Below are 19,409 nucleotides of genomic sequence, written 5' to 3' on the forward strand. Positions count from 1 at the left end.
ATTTACATGATAAAAAACATTTGGTATAGATATTTTGATATAATAAATTCCAACAGTCACAAATCTGTAAAATCTCAACATTATTTACAACCTAAGTCATATTAAGCTGTGAATCAACACCACAACAAGAAATCACTCTCATTAAAAAAAAACAGCATATGGGAATGCATGCTAATATCACTGCAGACTTCAACCTGTCTGTTTGCACAGGCCAAACATCCAGTAAACTGATACTGAATGTATTTTGGGTGTAAACAAGCAAGAACCTTTGAAACATTTTTGCAAGCAATTTTATGGTTAGTTCATAGAGTACTTTTTCTCATGCAGGTGGTATTTTCCACACTGAAGCCTTGAATTAGAGTGATGTGAAAAAATGGAAACTAAAAGAAGCAACATATATTTTTCCTACACAAGTGCTAACACCAGGGATTAGGTTTGGCCTCAGCGAATGAGCCAAATCAAGCTTTCTTTTTTCAGTCACTGTCGCTCATTGCTGACATCATCTGTAGGATTTGGGAAGCCTGAGGCTCAGCAGGCTTCCCAAAGGGGGAGCCATATTAGAATAGTCCCAAATGTCTTCAAAATATGCAGATGAGCTGATCAAGATCAGGAAAGGGACAGGGCCCAAGAAAGATGAACTACCAGGCAGGAGTTGAACATCTTTCATTCAGACACAGTGGGGCAACCTGGCAGAATAAGTCTGTAAAGTAACCATATTTATTGAAGCCCTGAACAGGATTCAGTTATGAGTTTCTTGTGTACTCTTTACTTCTCATTTAGAGGAACTTAAGGAAGGAATGAGGGAAAAAAGATCTGTACATAAATAGCAAAGAGATTCATTGAATTGTATAAATCAAGCTTTTCCAGATCAACTTGAGGAGCTTTTTAAACATGTCCCTTGATGTGAAAGTGAGAATTATCACTATAAATAGATAAAGAAATACATTTTCTCTTCAGTTAGGCATTAGCTTGCCCATTTATAAGGAACAGGTAAGAGTAAAGAGCATTCCTGTGGTAATTATCGCTTTCCTTAAGATAAAGCCATCACCATAACAAATTTCTTTATTGGATTTTTACCCCATCTTTCTATCCGCTTGCCAATCAAGGCATCTTACAATAGTAACAAGGATATAAAATGTAGAGCAACAATATGCTCAAGTCTTCTCTACAAAATGTTCCAACTCCTCTCTGTTGTTGCCTCTACTGCCAAATCGGCCATGCCATTCTCTTCTCCAGCTCTATTATTTAGCTCTTTGGATGTAAGAAAAAGATTGGATATGATGGAAATCAATTGTAAAGGTGAAAAGTCAAAGCTGTGAATGATTATTGCCCCATGGAAGTCTCTTTACGATGTTGCCTCTGATGTTCCTCAATGCTCCCAGTTTCAAAAAGGATGTTTGTCTTTGATATATGTGAACCTATGCTCCAAAACTTATATTTTACTTTTTCATTCTTTCTCCACCACCAAGTCCTTAGTTATAAAGACAGATCCGCTTATTTATTGCCTTCTGTGGCATTTTTTTTATAGTGGAGACCTGAATGTCCAATCAAATATATACTAGAATTTAGACCTCTCCACCAGCAGGTTTCACTTCCATGAAGGAAAGGGAAAAATCAATAAGGTATAGTGAAATTAGAAATTAAATGTGCTTGCTTTTTAGACTCATTTCTCAACAAAGGGGAGAACACGAAGGGCAGTTACAGCTGTAGGAAAATAGAAAAAGAAAGGTATAACAAACTATTACATGAAAGGATAAGAAGAATCAAGAGAGAAAAGAGAAATAAAAGAAGTAAATCTAATACAAAATTAATATACAGTGTTTGAGATTTGCCTGACTATGTATTTGCTATACTACTACTTGAAAAAAAAACTAGCCAGTGAAGACTAAACTGGAAAGGGTATAAGGCAGGTAAGAAAACGGACTCCATAAACACAAGAATTCTATTAATTGATATAGTACATCATAACAAATTCTTAGAAGCTGAATAGCATTTCTGCTTCCCTCCCTCTTATACCAAAGAGCAATTTTACTTTATATCTTTCTCATGCTTCCTTGTTTTCTTGGATCAAGTTGTTTTGCTAATGGTCTTCATATACATTCTCCAAGGTCATCTATGTACTTATCATTATGCAGGCACATATTCCTTACCACTAGAATACAGCATAGCTTTTCAGATGTCATACAAACCTATCAGGATGTGCAATTTGCTAAAGTCTATTCTCAACAAAAGCATGAAACTATGTTGCAAAGTTGAATATACCTTTTTTCATGAAACAAGAAATCTCATTATCATGAGATTTTAGAATATCTCAGATTGCAAGACTGGGACAGCTACTGATCAGACACTTTGGAAAACTACTGTAGTCAATAATTGTTTGATCAAGCAATCGTTTGGTAGCTCTGTATGATTATCTATTAGATATAATTGTCGGCAGATTGCCATATTTTTTATACCGATTATCTCTCACTATAGAATCAGTAATTTGGAAAAAGAAATGTTTGCTAACATTCTCTAGTGCAGAAATAAAACTTTTGAGTCAGACTGCAAGGTGCCTTTATAATATTTGTTCTTGCCAACCATGACAGCAGATGTCTTATTTTTAACTGGTCATAAAATACAACCTTCAGTATTTCAGAGTCAGCCACAGATGAGCTTTTATAAGCATGATTGCAGCGCTTATCATTTGACAGCAATTAAGCCTGCCACAAGCTTCTAAGGCAACAACTATGATTTTTGTGGTCCATTGATATATGCTTTTCCATACATACTTCAGTATATTATAAAATAATAAACTTTAATTGTAGACTGCACTTTTCTTCTCTATGTTTTCATTCAGAAGACGTCTGATATTTTGTCTTGCTTCTGAAGACAATGATTAGCCTGGTTGCCTTTTTCTCCATATTCTCCAATAAGATGAGAAGACAACCCGAGGCGCCAACCCATACCAGAGTTTCATGGCACTGAAAACATCGAGATATTCTTGCAGGCTCCATATGTTTGAAATTAAATACCCAAATCAAATCAATCAACTTATGGGGAAAAAATCAGGAAATGTGCAACAAAATTTGTAGAATGCAAGCTACTCTGGAATTTTCATTTCTTCAACCTTAATGTTTTCAATTGAAAGTAGTCATGGGTTGAAAATTAGCTTCTCAGGGCAGCAAGCATACTATATCCTACATAACTAATGCTATTATTTAACACATTGCTATAAACATAAAGTGACTTCTATAGAAGTTACATATATTTTTAGACTTCCCAGAGCATATTCAGACTAAGGAGAGTAAAAACAGTAATTAAGTGATTAAAGTTTTGATGCAGGGCAATTTACAGTGTAGCTTTCAACTAAATTTTCAGTTTTACTTTATTTATTTTTGAAATTTACAAATGATGTATGAAAAACCAATTCCCTTAGAAGATGAGTATCAATAACAACCTGATTTATCATAACCAGCAATAGAAATGTAATAAAATCTTTTAACTTTTTGATATTTTTGTGCTTTATAACATACATGATAAAATAGACACATCCCAATCCATTAGATCATTCTACAATGGTTGGTTATTAGCAGCCAACAGGTTTCTTAAAAAAAATAATCAAACACCTGTTTATTTTTGGTAACTGTAAAATAATGCTTTTGCAAAAGAGTTCCAATCCAGACAAAAGAAACGACATAAAGTTTTGAGGCATCTTATATACACTTACAGAAACAGTTGACAATATAATTTCAAGATCTGTGTATCTAAACAATATATACAAGACTTACCTTAGGAGGAAGAGGATCCAAATTATTTTCAGAATCACTTTCTGAGGAAGAACTTTCCTCAGCTGAGCTAGATTCTGAGTTGGGAGAACATTGCTCTTTCTGAGAATTTGCTTTCTTTGTTTCTTTTCTTTTGGAATCTCTAATATAAAATAAATACAGAATTAAAACATTTATATGTACAATATTATATAGCCTTGACAGAAATTATTTTCAGCAGCATTTCCCAGAAATTGTATCTTCAAAAATTAGTGTACACATAATATAAAATGTTACTATATAGTATTATACTCAATTATTAATAATTTATATTGTCAATTATAATATTTATTATAATATTACAATTATAAATATGTATAATAAGCTTTGCTTGCTACAAAGAGTATGCTCGATATAGAACTCAGGAATAAGAAGGCATTCTTGCCTCATGTGATTTCTTCCATCTACTACATGTCACAATATTCTCCTTTGTATTCTGGCATACTGCACTTATACTTTGCAAAAACTACATAAAGTGAGCATCCTGTTCTAATTTTCATGCAAGCCAAAACTAGCAATAATCACAATTTGACTAATCATAGATTTGGTGAGAAATAATTGTGGCATACAAGACACTCACAAGACATTTAAGAAATGAAATAAAATATGTGGGTCCAAATCATATATATAATCAAAATATATAAATTGCATGTAATTTGGATGTATATAATTATATATTTCTTTATCTTTTAAAATGTTTATTATTCTATAAGCCACCCAGAATTACTGTAAATGTGAGATGGGTGGCATAGAAATTTAATAAAAAATAAATATATATTTCTGAAATAAATGGGTCTAAATTGAAATGGCTACTACATTTCAATAAATTAATTGTATCATACAATATGTTTGATTATTAGAACAAAAGCTAAATATGGTCCTAATCATTTTGAAAATTTTGGAGAAAGTATATAATAATATTATCTGAGGAACCATAATAATAAACCGTAAGTTATTAAAGTTAGACTTTTAACTGTTATATTTTTAATTTTATTTCATATCCAAAATGTATTAAAATATTTATAAATATTAATAGGTTTAAAATATTACATTTATATGCCAACCATCTCCTAATGACAACAGATGGCCCTGATCATAACTAATAATATATATATGTAAAGTTTTAATCCTGATAAAACATTCGAGAAAAAATATCAATACAAAAATACAAAAAAAGCATAAGAAAAAATGATGTCAATACTATTTTAATAATATATTACATTATAATATTCACTTATGAAATATTATCAAGCAGTACATTTTTTGAAAAAGTAAAACCATAATATTCTATATGAGAAGTATCTATTTGAGCAATATATCCATACCTTTCACCTCTATTCTCCACCTCTGATGATTCATCAAAACTTAGTATTCATTTAGTGAAATGAAATACTTTTTAAAAAAAAAATCCAATTTCTAATCTGAAGCTATGATTTTTCAGGACAAACTTTTTTTTTTTACTTATTTTTTTTATAGGGAAATCTTTATTTATCTTATTGCTTAAGAGTTTCATGTGTTAATCTAATGAAAAAAATTTACTGGTAACTAGCTTTTTAACTTTGCAATGATGAAAAGCCTGTATTAATTTAACCTACAGATTTCATTTGTTCTGAACAGGAAAAACAATATAAATCACTTTTAAAATCATTAAATCCTGACTTAAATTAATAAAGTCATAATTAGGGCATTATGCTGTGTTTGTTATGGAAGTGGCAGGGCGAGCTGCTTTAATTACTGTCTGTAATAAAAGGAGCACAGTGCATACTGAGCCACAATCAGCTCTGTCAGCCACGACTGAGCTGAGCTGCAAACTCATCAATGCATTGGCGGCAGGCTACAGAGTAAAAGGGCCATCATGTCCACCGAGGCCACTTTCTGACAGAAGTGGAAGAAACAGATTCAGACAATCCAAGGTATTAGCCCCAATTACTTAAATTCTTAATGGCATTTTAATACACATTAACTCTATTAGTAACAGGCAATCTTTAAAAGACCTTTCCCTTAAGCAGCTTCTGACCGTCTCTCTTCACAGCACTTGGCTCCAATATATGAATCATAATCCTTTTAATATAACATTATTTAGGGAAAAATCAATTGCCTTAGTTACCTAATGGCAAGATATAGAACGGTTTAATTTTATCCTTCACAAAATTACTATATAAGGTAACTAAGTGTTTCACAAAGTGGCAGGCTAGCTGTGCAGCCTCCCAAGGTTATGTTAATATAGTCTGCTCATCTAAATATATAACAGAATTATTATTATTTTTTACAAAAAGGTTTGTTCAACTTACATGTTACTATATCATCTGAAAATACAGAAATGGACAATATTTTTTTCCAAAGTGAATGTCACTATGAAGGTAGTGAAATATAAATGGCTGTGTAATTTTAACATTGTGATCCAGCATTATAAACAAGTACATAGATACCTTTCTGAAACTGTTGCTCTTTTTCTTAGATTTCCTTTTTCAGACTTTGGTTTCCTATCATTCTCATATTCAGTAGAAGAACTTGAGCTACTTTCCGTGCTGGTATCGCCTTGCCCTTCTTTCTTTCCTTCCTCAGATTCAGATTCATTTTCTAGTTGTATGCATGAACAATTCAGGTGAGTAGCTTCTGACACTATCTTCCAAAGATGTTTAAGCATTTTTATACAATCTTATCATAAACAGTGACATTAGAATGTTGCTTTTATAACTTTTAAACATTGTATTTTTAAAATCTAGGCTTAGTTTTTGACCATAAAATGTTTGCATGATGATGGAAAAGAAATCAGACATGACCTACATGTCCTCTATCCTTACTTTCCTGCTCTAACATAGTGTCCTCTTCAGAACGAACTTAAGTATTTAATCTATTCTTGCACACACATCCAGTGATGACAATTTAATCAGGAATTTAAACAAGTTATTCAGTTTCTAATCGGCTGGAAAGTGTTTCTAATATTTAACTTGAAGGTACGCTTTCCCAGTTTCAGTCCACTGCTTCTAGTCATTATCCTTAATAATCTTTAGCAATTTTTCTCTTGTTTCCCAGTGTTCAGAGGACTAGACCCACAGGATTTGAAAGTGTGTCCTTTCTATATTTATACATGTGTGTCTATATTTACATACTTGTATTTCAATAATTTAATTACATTAAAATGATAGATGGGAGGACTCAGTGCAAATAAAACATTGTCGATATAATCAGAATGAAGGTGTGAGAAAAAGAAAATAAAAGCATTTGGACATGTTAGTAACAAACCATTCATTCATTATTTCAATTTATCTCTATCTTAAAATCATGACTCTGACTAGCAATACAAATTGAAATAATAACTATTTTATTATTGAGGCAAATAGACATAGCACATTAGCAATAATTAGAATCTAAAACACATCTTACTATGTAAACAGTACTCAGAAAGTAAGAAATATTGAAAGAAATATACCCTGACAACTTATTCTTTTTATTGTCTATATACCCAATAACAGACTACAGATTAATCTTCAAACTTCAGGGCTTGGATTTCATAATTGCTATTGGTTTTGGTTAGTTTTTCTTTTTCTGTTTTAAAGGAGATCCAAAACTTACGAGTCCAGCATCACAATGTGAAAATGGAACTACAAAGATTTGATATTATTTAACATTTATGTACATGCCACTTTCTACTTTAAAAAAATCTTAAAGTGGCTTACAGAGTACATGTAATTAAATTGCCTAAAACAAGTGGCTTTATGTATAATTATATAGGAGCAATAATTGTATTTATTTTTGAATATATGAAATAAAGATGTGATTAAAATAAACAAGAGAGTGTAAAAATGTTGGGTGCATTTATATATCTTACTGCCTATTATATCAGTTGACACAAATACTTTCATTACCTTTAAGCTGGAATCATTCACCTATAATATAACTGGATGATATGCAGTGGTATTGATAGTGTGAAGAGTACTGCTTTTAGGTTCAAAGCTCCACATCCCCAAGCACCTCCCCCCCAATCTTTTTCTTAAAAAGCCCTTTCCCTCTCCTTGTTCTGTTTCCCCACAACACACAGCTGCAATGGCACATTTTTGTTTTTTGTTTTAAAAAAACTTCAGCTGCTGCTTTAGCTGGCACCTTCATATACTAGAAGGTTTCTATGAAGCTCTATATGATGGCAAAAGCAACAAAGAAATGGCATCAGTATCAAGTAAAGTAATGAGAAAATAAATTGTATGCAGAAGAAGAATTGGAAAGGAGAAAGAAAGTGCCCTGGGAGAGAAGAAATGAGTAGGACAAAAACTGGGAATGAGCTGAGGCAGAGCCTTCAGAGAACATACCACTCTCACTACTGCTAGAAGAATCCTCACTTTCCTCATTAGTGTCCTCTTCCTCCTCTTCTTCATCAGACTCAGGATAAAATTTTTCAGTGGTTTCTTTTATTGCCTTTCCTTGTAGAGAAGTCTGTTCTTTTGCCTGTTCATATAAATGGACATGTTTATACAGCTGAAGTAGAAATATTTATACTTATCCACACATTACAGCTCTCTTTTGGGTCCGTGTGTGTGTGTTTGTGTGTGTTTGTGTGTGTGTATGTGTGTGTGTGTATACACACATACACGCAAACAGAGTAATATGAACCCCATGAATTTGGAGCAAAAATATGGGCATTCTTATTTAATCCTCTACTACTATTTATTACTAGAATAATAGTATTTATTAGAAAACAATAGCGTCATTATATTTATAGGCCATTTTACAATAAGGAATGTTTAAAAACACACTTTTCAACATCAAAACTTGTTTAAAATAAGCCACATTATCTGGTTTTTGGAAGCCCCTGAAAATACTATTTTGCATTTTGATAACATAAAAACAACAGTAACAACAGCAGTAAAGATAATGCAACATATATCCTGCTCTACATTCCTACTCCCAGAATCAGTTTTGTTTTGTTTTGTTTTGAAGAATTGAAGGAAGAAACTAAACAGAACTTCTTAGGATGTCCAGTGAATGACATTTATCAGCAATAGTTGCAATTATCTAAGAATAGCCATTATGGTTTATTAATCTGAAAACACTTTGTCAATTAATTTGGGAAAGCTGAATTGGTTGGAGTAATTAATCATGAACAAGTGAAGTTGGAAAGCAACATAAGAAATCAGACAGAACATACTGAACATCAGCAGAGTAATGCAGAGAATTTCAAAATAATTATTTGTAGCAGAAGCCTTATTTTGCAATTATGTTTATTAAAATACACCTGAAACCTGAAAAGCATATATAGTTAGATAGATTTACAGTTTCCAGAAGTATAAAATGCTATTTTGAAAAGGCAACATACCAATCCAACTTCTTCTACATTTCTCACTGATGGGTCAGGTGCAATTTCCGGCCAATTAGACAATTCCAGATAGCCAGAGGCTTTCATGTTCAGAGTATGAGACAAAGTACCAAGTTGGAGGTGCTCCCTATCTATTTGAGGGTGGGAAATATGAAAAATATACACATGAGCACTGGATCATAAAGAGCAATCTTAATCAGGACTAAAGGTAATTGGTATTACATTACTTCAAATGTCATGGAATAAATATAAACAAGAAGCTCTTCATAGGTCAAAAAACTGATTCCAGTCCATAGATTACAATAATCTCCCCCATAATGGTCAATAAGAAAGCTAATCAGTCAGTGTATTTAAAGGTGTTGATCTGAAATGTAGCTTCTCTAAAAATTACTTTACTGTGAATATTAAGAATGACAGCACAGTTAAATAAACCATATACATGTCTTGGCACAAACACATCCAGAATGTTAATAGTTTTTCTTTCAAAACGAGTGCTGCTTTCAGGACTTAAAGTAAGATTACTATAGGATAGTATGTGAAAATTTAGAAAGCAGATAATGAAAAACGATAAAATTACTAATTATAATTATGATTTTTTAGGATTAGTTAAATAGCAATGGAGAAGGTACCACATGGCATCCTTCTCTATGCAACAATTTAGAAGAATAACGTCAGTAATCCTGATATCCCAACAAAAATGAATATGGGACTCTAGTTTCATGATGCTATATCAGAAGTATAATGAATACTCTCCAAAGTGAAGTTAGATATCTTCCTAAGCTGCTAAAGATATTTTCTACACAGACTGTGCTTAGCACAAATTATGATTATTTTTCCAGAAACATATATCATATATGAAAACAAACTTTTAAATCATATCTGATTTCTGTTTTTTTAATTACATTTCACACTAGTAAACAATGTACAATTCTAACTGTTTTCTTAAATACTGAAAGCTGAAATCATATTGTTTATATGCTATTTTTTAAGCTGACCACTTGGTTATTTAAATATATAGAACTAGATAAAACAGATGCATGTCTCTATCTAACATTAGATAGAAAATATAGCTAGCATACCTTTAAAAGGTGACTCAAGTAGTGGGGCAGGCTTTTGTACCAGAAATATTTTTTTGGCATATTTGTTTAAAGCTCCACTCTTGTTGTTTGGAACAATAAGCTGCCTAATAAATCTTGTTCGGTCTCTGATGTCGTAGCTTTGATCATACTTGCCGAGGTTTAATATGTACTGGGTAAGCAATTTTGTCTGTGAAAAACAGGACAAGAAGAAAATACAAGTTATTTATGATTATTGATAACTCTGGATAAACATATTTAAAAAGGTAATAAAAATGAATGGTTATGTCAAACAAATGTTGTTCCATAGGGAATATGCATTTCGAAAGCAGTAAATGGAATTTTGAAGCCAAAGCACATGTCCTCTTCTGCGTAGGGGAGGTGAATGCTGAGTACTGAGAAGCAGCCATGTGCTAGATTATTAAACTGCTGAAGTGGAAAGAAAGGCATCATTAAAAAAATAATCATATATGGCAAACCCGCTGAAGGGCCTACGTGAGAATAATGAATGTGGAAATACAACTAAAAACATGGCACTCAAAACTTAATCGGAAAAATATGCAGGACATCAAAACATCAGAGGGTATTAGGAGGCTGGCAAACTGCTTCTGCTGAGGTGTGTTTTATGAAGAGATACTGTCCCTGGCACAAGCCGTCTCTGCACTCTGACTGCACTCAGTTACTTTACTCTGAATTATGACCCATTAAAGCAGACACATGAATCACTGAACTGGATTACTGCAAATTATTTGCAGTGCATTTAGCTGTTACTTTTTCATAAAAGCAAGCTGCTGATGCCCTCTAAAAACCAGGATAAAAGACTTCTTCCATTTTTCCTCTCACAGCTTAAAGCCTCGGGTAATATTGGTCATTTATATACGTAAAAGCAAATTATATTACCTCAGCTTTTTACAGCATAACCACATTCTTTAATTTCATGTAGAAATATTAATTACTAAAATTATTCAATGCATACTGCTTAATTTTTGCATTATAAAAAAACATTGGAAATGCACAAATAGTTTGCATAAATTGTATATTTGGTTTGGCAGATATCTACAAACACAATTGATAACAATATAAAAATACATCATTTAAACACAAAATAAAGAAAATATTATGTTTATTCTGCTTGTGATAAGCTATGTACATTACTTGATCTGAACATCTTTTCAACAGTCACACTTTTGCATGCACAGAATTATATCCTGATGAATAAACATATTATTTCTCAAAAAAGAAATTAGGAAAGCACAATATATTTATATGAATGCATGACATTAATATAACGTATTTATTTGAAATACACATCTACTGTTTTGGTATTCTGTAATTATTCCTGAAATGTTACATTTTAAGCAGCACACTTAAACAAATGCAGAAAATAATAATTTCCCCAGTCGCCTGATTAGTTTTAACTACCAAATAGTATTAAAAGAGATCAAAGAGGTATTTCTTTAGCTGTTAGCTGTTAAGGAATCCTAATATTTAATATTCCTGGTAATTTGGTAATTTCTCTGTTAATTTCAGTGCTTGTTAGTATTGGAATACCAACAGTAAGTCAAGTCTACTATGTCTGTTCTGATTGCCAGTTCCACGGATTGTCAGACTGAATTGGGAACCATTTTTTTATCTTCTTTCATCCATTTTCATTCTCACTAAAAAGATATAGCTAGACCACTAAAGTGGAAAAATGTGTATTTGAAAACAGAAGTGTGAAACTTCAATAAAACCTAGGTTACCACACTGTATAAACCCATGTAATTCTCAAGTTTAAAATATTTGATAATAGTGGCCATTTTCTGGGTTGATTGTTAAATGATTACCATGAATAGTTATATTGATCTGAGCTGACTATTATAATGAAGAAGGTGGGATCTGAATAATACTTCAGTGAGAGATTATCAAGTAATTCCAGGGTTTTGGGCTATTGGAAAATAAGTAATCCTGGGAAAAGGCAATGGCATCCACATAATCACCAGAAATCAAGGTCAATTCAAGGAAGTTTTACCTTACTACTGATATTCAACTTACTCCATTACATTCAAACTTAGTAAAAAGGGAATGGCTGGTATTACCAACTAGCCTGCATTTGCTACTACTGCAAAGACAATTCAAGATAATACTAGCTACATAAAAGAACATTATTATTGGCTTTCACATACAATTATTACAAGGGTTTATAAGTAACTGCCTCTTGACAATTTTATTCAACACACAGGTGATAAGGCCAGAAAGAAAGATCTTGCAAATAATTAAGAAATTATCTCCCTATAAATGTTCCCATCCTGTGCAGGGGAAAATATGATGCTAGTTAGGACAAATGAAATAAAGAAGAAACATCCTCCTGTCTAATTACCTTGAAAAGGACTTGAGAAATAATAAATTCTGTCAGTTCAGCCATAAAAAATTTAGAAGGCTAAGGAATGCTGATAAAGCTGGGAGACGATATTAGGATTAGGATATTTCAATGGACCGCTATTTTTGTAATTCCACTCCATCACCTCAGAGAAATTATATCTGACCTTATTATTACATACAATACTATTATTTCCAATCTTATTCTATCAACTACCCTGTTTCCCCAAAAATAAGCCCTTCCCGAAAATATTGCAACACAGCAGCAGCCATGAGGTGACCACGCTCGTCACCTTCTGCATTCAAAAATAATAAGACCTCCCCGAAAATAAGGCCAAGTACTCAGGAAATTTGGTATGTATACTAATTTGCATACATCGAGATACTGGAATGGTGTTTCAGCTGTCTCTGGTACTATCATAAACTATCTGTGCTTCAACAGAAATTGTGTGATTTTTTTTAAAAAAAGAAGCCTTCAAAAAATGTGTATGAGAGGCTTCTCCTACAACTTGGTGTCAGCAATGGAATATCTAGAAAAACAGAGGTGGTGCCAAGCAGTTCTGTACCAAGCATCATGCATTCTTCCACTAAGGTATAAATTGGCCATATGTATGGTTCCCTGCTTAACCAAGGTTTGAACTTTGTCAATGTCCTCATTGTATGTGCATACATGAAACTGTCATGGAACTCTGACACTGGATCCAAGAAATGCTGAGCGGACTCTATTTTGTGTCTAAAGCAGGACAAGTTCTAGGTGCAAGCCCCCCACAACCCCTCTCAGGCTGGGAATGTCCATACTTTAGGGCCCCAGGCATTGTTTAGGCTAGGGATGTGGCTATGGGAATTCTAACTGAGCTCATGAAAGTTGTTTGTAGCTCTTGGGCCAATAAGTAGCATACCTAGGCAAAATCTCTTGGGGAGATGCAGACAGGAGTCCCAGTGAGGTGTGAAGAACCTTTGATCACATAGTTACAGTAAATCTACTTCTTCTAAATTTCATTGCATTGTTTTCATTATTCATTTATGTGCAAAGGAGAAAAACAAATTCTGGGAGTTGAAGTCCACAAGTCTAAAAAAAATGCTGCCTCACCAGCCATAAATCTCACCGCATGTCACTGCCCAAGGCAGGGGTGGGTTCTGGCTTCATACACTATCATAGCTGAGTAAGTCTGGTATTTTCTATTAGAACAGCTAGGGCCCAATTTTGCTAGTAATGAGTAGGTACATTTTTAGTACTGCAAACTAAACTGGTCCTTTGTCCAGAACTTGCCAGAAACCAGTGCAAATCACTCTCTTTTTCTGATTTCTTCCTTTCTGAAAACCTGTCCAACAGCAGAAGTAAAAGGGAACACACACACCCTTTTTTTGGTTCCTTCTTGAATCCTTGAGTATATACTGGGTCCTCTGACTGTTGTTCATTCCAACGTTCTAAACCAGAATATTAGATATGAACCATCATCAATGTTACTGACACAAGTGAAGGGTTTTTGATTATTTGGTAATGTTTGGCATTTAAGTAGAAATGTATCCAATGCCTTGAAACATTTGCAGAAATTTGTCTCAGCAAGGATTCAGTTTTGAACTTATGGATTTCAGTTTTAAAATACACTTATGAAGGTAGGCCTCAAGACAAAGTTGCTTTAGATTATATGTTTCTGAATATTAAAGTGGTGACTGTGGGCTTTAATTTTATGATTTCCAAAGTGGATACATTTTATAAATGGCTGTTCCATTCATTCAAAGTTTTATTCAGTCAGATTTAATGAACTATTTACATAGTTATGTTTGTGATTTCACACATCAATGGTATTTTAATCTTACCTGTTTTGAGTTGGTTAAATACAATTTTGCACCAAGATTTAAAATTTGCAGTTTTACAAGATCATCTTCCACAGTGAAGCTCTTAGCCATTTTTCTTAGAACATCAGGGGCTATTTTCGGAACTCGTTCACAATATTCTCCAGTAAGCCAAAGAATGCTGGCTCTTGCAACAGGAACCTTAAGCAATAAATCAATTAAAATAACAATTTATAACCTTATTAAATGCCTTTTTGAAATTGCTTCTCTAATGGTACACTAGTAACAACTTAAAGATAACTTAACAGAGACTCTCCACATATTTTAACCTTTGAATTTACCAAATGATTATTTACTGCTAGCTGTGATTTTTCCTAAGGAGCTTTCCAAGCAGTTAGAGATTAAGTAATTGAAATTGCTGGTGAGATTAGTCATTTAGCTTAAAACAGGCTTCTATACCACTTTAGAAGAAAATAGTTCCAATAGCCACATTAAAACAACTTTCTTTAAATGATGGATCAGAAAATGTTTTGCAATAATTTCATTGGGGTCCTGGAAATGCACATTTCCATTGTTTCTTAAAGTGATGGGAGTGAAAAAAATGTTAATTCCAAAGAAGAAGCCAAGTTAAGCAAAGTCCCTATTTTTACTATATTCTTAACCATTTGGACTAAGTCAATTTAAACAGCATACACATTTAGATACTGCTATCTGCACATAACTTAATCTTACTGCCCTTTGTATGTTTTGGACTTGTTTCAGGAAAGCCAAAAGGAGGCTTTCTTGAAGGGTATTAAGCTTATAATACCCCATTAAAAGGAACACTGAGGACCATGCTGCTTTCCTGCGAATTGTCACCTAGCAGACCATGGGTACACAAAACTACTGAAATACAGGCACTTCTAATAGAATGGGACGTGATATTCATTATGTAAATACAGTCCTGTGGTTGTAGAAGATTGAACGTAACTATAAGGCTGTGTAGGACTACAATCTAGAAAGATTAAACAGTGATACTCCCTGGCCAGCAGTTCTAATAGGATCTAGGATAACTTGCCACAGGCGATTTTTCATGGCCAACTCAGTGCAGGACAACTTGCTGTGGCCAACTCGCCATGGGACAATTCAATGTTGCTAGGACTCCACGCTCTGGCTCATCTCAGCCTTGAAGACTTCTAACTTGAGAAAATTCAAAACTAAAGCAAGACAAGGTCCATTGCAATTTACTTTTCCCTCACTTGAGTTATCCTGCATTGAATTTTTCATGGCGATTTGTCTGAGGCAAGTTGTCCTGTGGCAAGTTGGCTGCAGTGAGTCAGCTGGAGCAGATTGGCATGGCGAGTTGTCCAATTCCGGTTCTGATACCTATCTGTTTTAAGAGTAAGGGCAAGATAGAGAATACTTTGTTTTCCTACTATGGAAAAAATATATTATTTGTCTATGTCATTTATGCAAGGGGAAGGATGACAATGATAACTTTGGAAGAATATTTAAAATTTTCTAAGTAAAGGAAGACACAGGATTTCATGTAACAACTTTTCATATACTACCTAAGGAATCTGGTAGAAGGAAAGGTCCAAGGTGGCTACACTCTTCTAGAATAAGTTGTGTTTCCTCCTTTTATCTTTTTTTTTCATAAAAGGAGAAAAATAACCTAATTGGCCATTTGGGTGCTCTAAAAGTAACAGAAGCACTTTCCCCACTACCAAAACGGTAGAGATGTCAGGCAGAGACCTCAATTGGAAAAATATACTGCATAGGTATACAATTGTTCAACCACTGAAACAATATTGCAGGATCAACATACATGATTTTAGACAAATAACAATAGCTAGGAATTTATCAAGAGCCATTCCTGATTTAAGGAGATACTAACAGATATGATGTCTACATCAAAATATGCTCTGATCATCTTTTTCTCTCTGAATCTATTTTACTACACATATCAAGACACCAACTCATCTATAAAGTTGCAAGTAATCTACCTACATTTTTAGAGTAATAGAAAACTAAAGTTGCTAATCAAGTTCAGTGCTTTATAATTCCTTCCAAACCAATTCATGATTATCTTATTTATTCATTTATTCAACTTTATTTTTATAAATAATTCAAGGCAGCAAACATATTCTTTTATCCTATTTTCCCTACAACCACCACCTTGTGAGATGGGTCAGCTGAGAGTGCCTGGCCCAAAATCATCCAGCCAGCTTTTGAGTCTAAGACAAAACTACTACTCTGATTTCTTGCCTGATTTCTAGCTTGGTACCTTAACCACTATAGACCAATGTCTATGGAGTCATCCAGGGCATGATTATCCCAAAGTTGACTTTTTCAAAAGTCAACTGGACTTTCTTTGTTTTTCCTTGAAGATATTCTGTTTTTCATCCAAGAAGCTTCTTCAGTTCTAACTGAATGGTAGAGAATGGAAGGGTATATATCCTTGCAATCATCTGGTCAACACAACATACACATGCACACTTTAAATCCTAGAATATATTATGGCAGAAGCTTGGCCACCCCAAGGATAAAACACCCTCACACAAACTGAGCAATGTGATATATGCAGTACAATGCAATGATACATGTACAGATCTGTACCTTGGAGAAACAAAACAACTACTTCACAAACACATGGCACAACACAGGAAAACAAACCCATCAAGACAAGATTCAGCAGTCCATCTGCATTCTGGAGACAGAACTACTTGTTTGGAAAAGGAGTCAGAGGTCATCTACAATAAATTGAATAGCCCTCTCTCAATAGAGGGAGAGGCATATAATAACTATTTCCTGTTAACAACACAGTCCTTTCAGCAGTTCCAAGAAGGTTCCACACCCATTTGCATTATTCAGGTGACCTTGGAGGTCTAGATAAACCTCCAAGTGGCCTCAATGATTCTCAGAGAAAGTACTAATGACCAGATGACAGCAAGGAATATAAATCCTTCCATTCTCCACCATTCAGTCAGAACTGAAGAAGCTTCTTGGATGAGAAGTAAAATGTCTTCAAGAAAAATGAAGAAAATCCAGTTGCCTTTTGAAAAAACATCTTTGGTACTATAGACCAATTTTAGTCTGCCTGTTCTAAATTTCCCAAAATTACTGTGAACATTACTTAAGTGGAGTTAAAAACAGTACTCTCTGAAAAGAAATTCTGAAAATATATCTTACTGTTAACTAGATCAAGGGTTCCTAACTACCAGGCCGGAACCTATTTGGAACTGGACCGTGTGAGCAGTAGGAGAACGTGTGTGCATGCGCAGCTCCACTCACATGAGCAGCAGAAGAGCACATGCACAAAGCTCCACTCATGTGAGTGGCGTACGCTTGGGGGTGAATGTCGATTCGTGTGAGCAGCGTGCACTTGTGAACGAATGTTGATTCGCTCTCACAAATGGAGCTGTGCACATGCACGTGCATGCCTACCACTTGCAAGGAGCAATCTTCCCACACACCAGGCCACCAAAGGTTGTGAACCACTGAGCTAGATGTATTGTGGGATTTCATTTCATTATGTTTATCTCTCTTAAAGTTGGAACTGGACATTCTTTGGAAAGTATTCCTATGTTGGATTAAATTGGAAGTACCATCAGTTCCTTGTGAGCGGAAGACTAAAAAACAGAAATCACCTCCTGTTAATGTAGATTAAGCAACTGTCAAGCAAAGAACGAAAACAAATTCACAAAATACAGACTGAACTGGGAAGCCTTAATATTCTTATAGCTTTTTCAACTGCATTCTTATTTATTTTATGAGAAATTAGCATTGTAGAATGGAGGAACAGAGGGACATTCTTTGCACATTATTACAATATGTTAATTGTATATCTACTTTAAGTCAGAATCAAGGAATTAGGTTGTTTTGGGAGGCTAGAGAACAAGACCCCAACAAAACCTAACAAAACTATTTTGTTCAATCATCTGAAAGTCTACAGAATATCAGAACTCTATTGCACAGGAGTATATAATGTGCAGAGCCAGCACAGCAAGTAAGTTGAATTTTGTTCCGTTTTGATGAAACCTATTATTTAGGTTTTTCTTTTGTACACAAAAAGGAAGGGTATTGCTGTTGTACTTGCAGTAGTTCTCTGATAGTTTATCCCCTTATCTCCTTATATTTGAAAGATATCACTGGAATCCGCTCAGTCATAATGATTATGGGGACTATAAATCAGACAAATGTAACAAAAATAAAGGAACCTTACAGCAAGTATTTTGCTACCAATACAACTTTGTATTGCTACCAGTACAACCTTTGGGATGACAGATGACATATTGGGCTAAGCCAAAATATAGATATCTCTTGTTCTAGACTCTGGATGAAGAAGCATGAAAGACACTGTGTAAGGGATGCAGGTGTCAAGATAAGGACTAGTGCTGGTTAGACCAGAGTTATAAAACCAGCCTCTTATGAGAACCAGAGTTAAGACAAAGTCACTTTAAGTTTCTTTATAATACTTTCTTCCTTTCCCAGGCTTAATTTATGTTTTGTTAACTGCCATATTCCTTCTACAATGTCATCTATGTGATTCTGTATATGCTGATATATGACTTTTTTGTTGGCAATAAAACAACTTACCTAGCAGTATCCAGTCTTTTAAGAATAGAGATTTATATTTCAGCCTGATCTGAAGTTTGAGCCATATTGGGGTACCTATCTCAGAAAATGGAGCAGCTTTCTTTTTTGCCCTTGGTTTCAACAAAAACCCTAAGTATGGATTTATAAAACATCTGACAACTGATGTCTTATTACAGGTATTCCTTGAGTTACAGCAGTTCAATTAACAACTGTTCAAAATTGTAACACCCTCCCCCCCCCAAAAAAAAAGTATTTACGACTCGGTCCCAAAGTTACATATGTTATACCACCGTAATCATTCACTCTTACGACCAAGCGCAGAGACAATGCAACATGGCTCTTGCCTATTTTCCCCCCTATCCCCATCCTGGATTTCACTTGCCCCCTCCCATTTCTCTTAGTTTTTTTTTACTTTTCAAAGATCTCCAGAGCTCTAGAAGAGCCTGACTCATGTGGCAGAAAAGCCAGAGTCTTTTATTCAGA

At 34.0% G+C, this 19,409-nt stretch overlaps 1 protein-coding gene across 2 annotated transcripts in view; it reads right to left on the bottom strand.

Moving 5' to 3' along the window:
* AP3B1 (adaptor related protein complex 3 subunit beta 1) overlaps positions 1–19,409 on the bottom strand; it is a 145,343-nt gene that overhangs the window by 65,583 nt on the left and 60,351 nt on the right. For both annotated transcript variants that reach the window (XM_032213308.1, XM_032213307.1), the window contains exons 15-20: positions 14,373–14,549; positions 10,197–10,383; positions 9,118–9,248; positions 8,114–8,249; positions 6,236–6,386; positions 3,771–3,909 (exon numbers count right to left, since the gene is read on the bottom strand). In XM_032213308.1, the coding sequence (XP_032069199.1) occupies positions 3,771–3,909; positions 6,236–6,386; positions 8,114–8,249; positions 9,118–9,248; positions 10,197–10,383; positions 14,373–14,549 (921 nt within the window). The remainder of the gene's footprint in view (positions 1–3,770; positions 3,910–6,235; positions 6,387–8,113; positions 8,250–9,117; positions 9,249–10,196; positions 10,384–14,372; positions 14,550–19,409) is intronic.

Source organism: Thamnophis elegans, chromosome 3 (assembly GCF_009769535.1).
Source record: "Thamnophis elegans isolate rThaEle1 chromosome 3, rThaEle1.pri, whole genome shotgun sequence".
Lineage (NCBI taxonomy): Eukaryota > Metazoa > Chordata > Lepidosauria > Squamata > Colubridae > Thamnophis > Thamnophis elegans.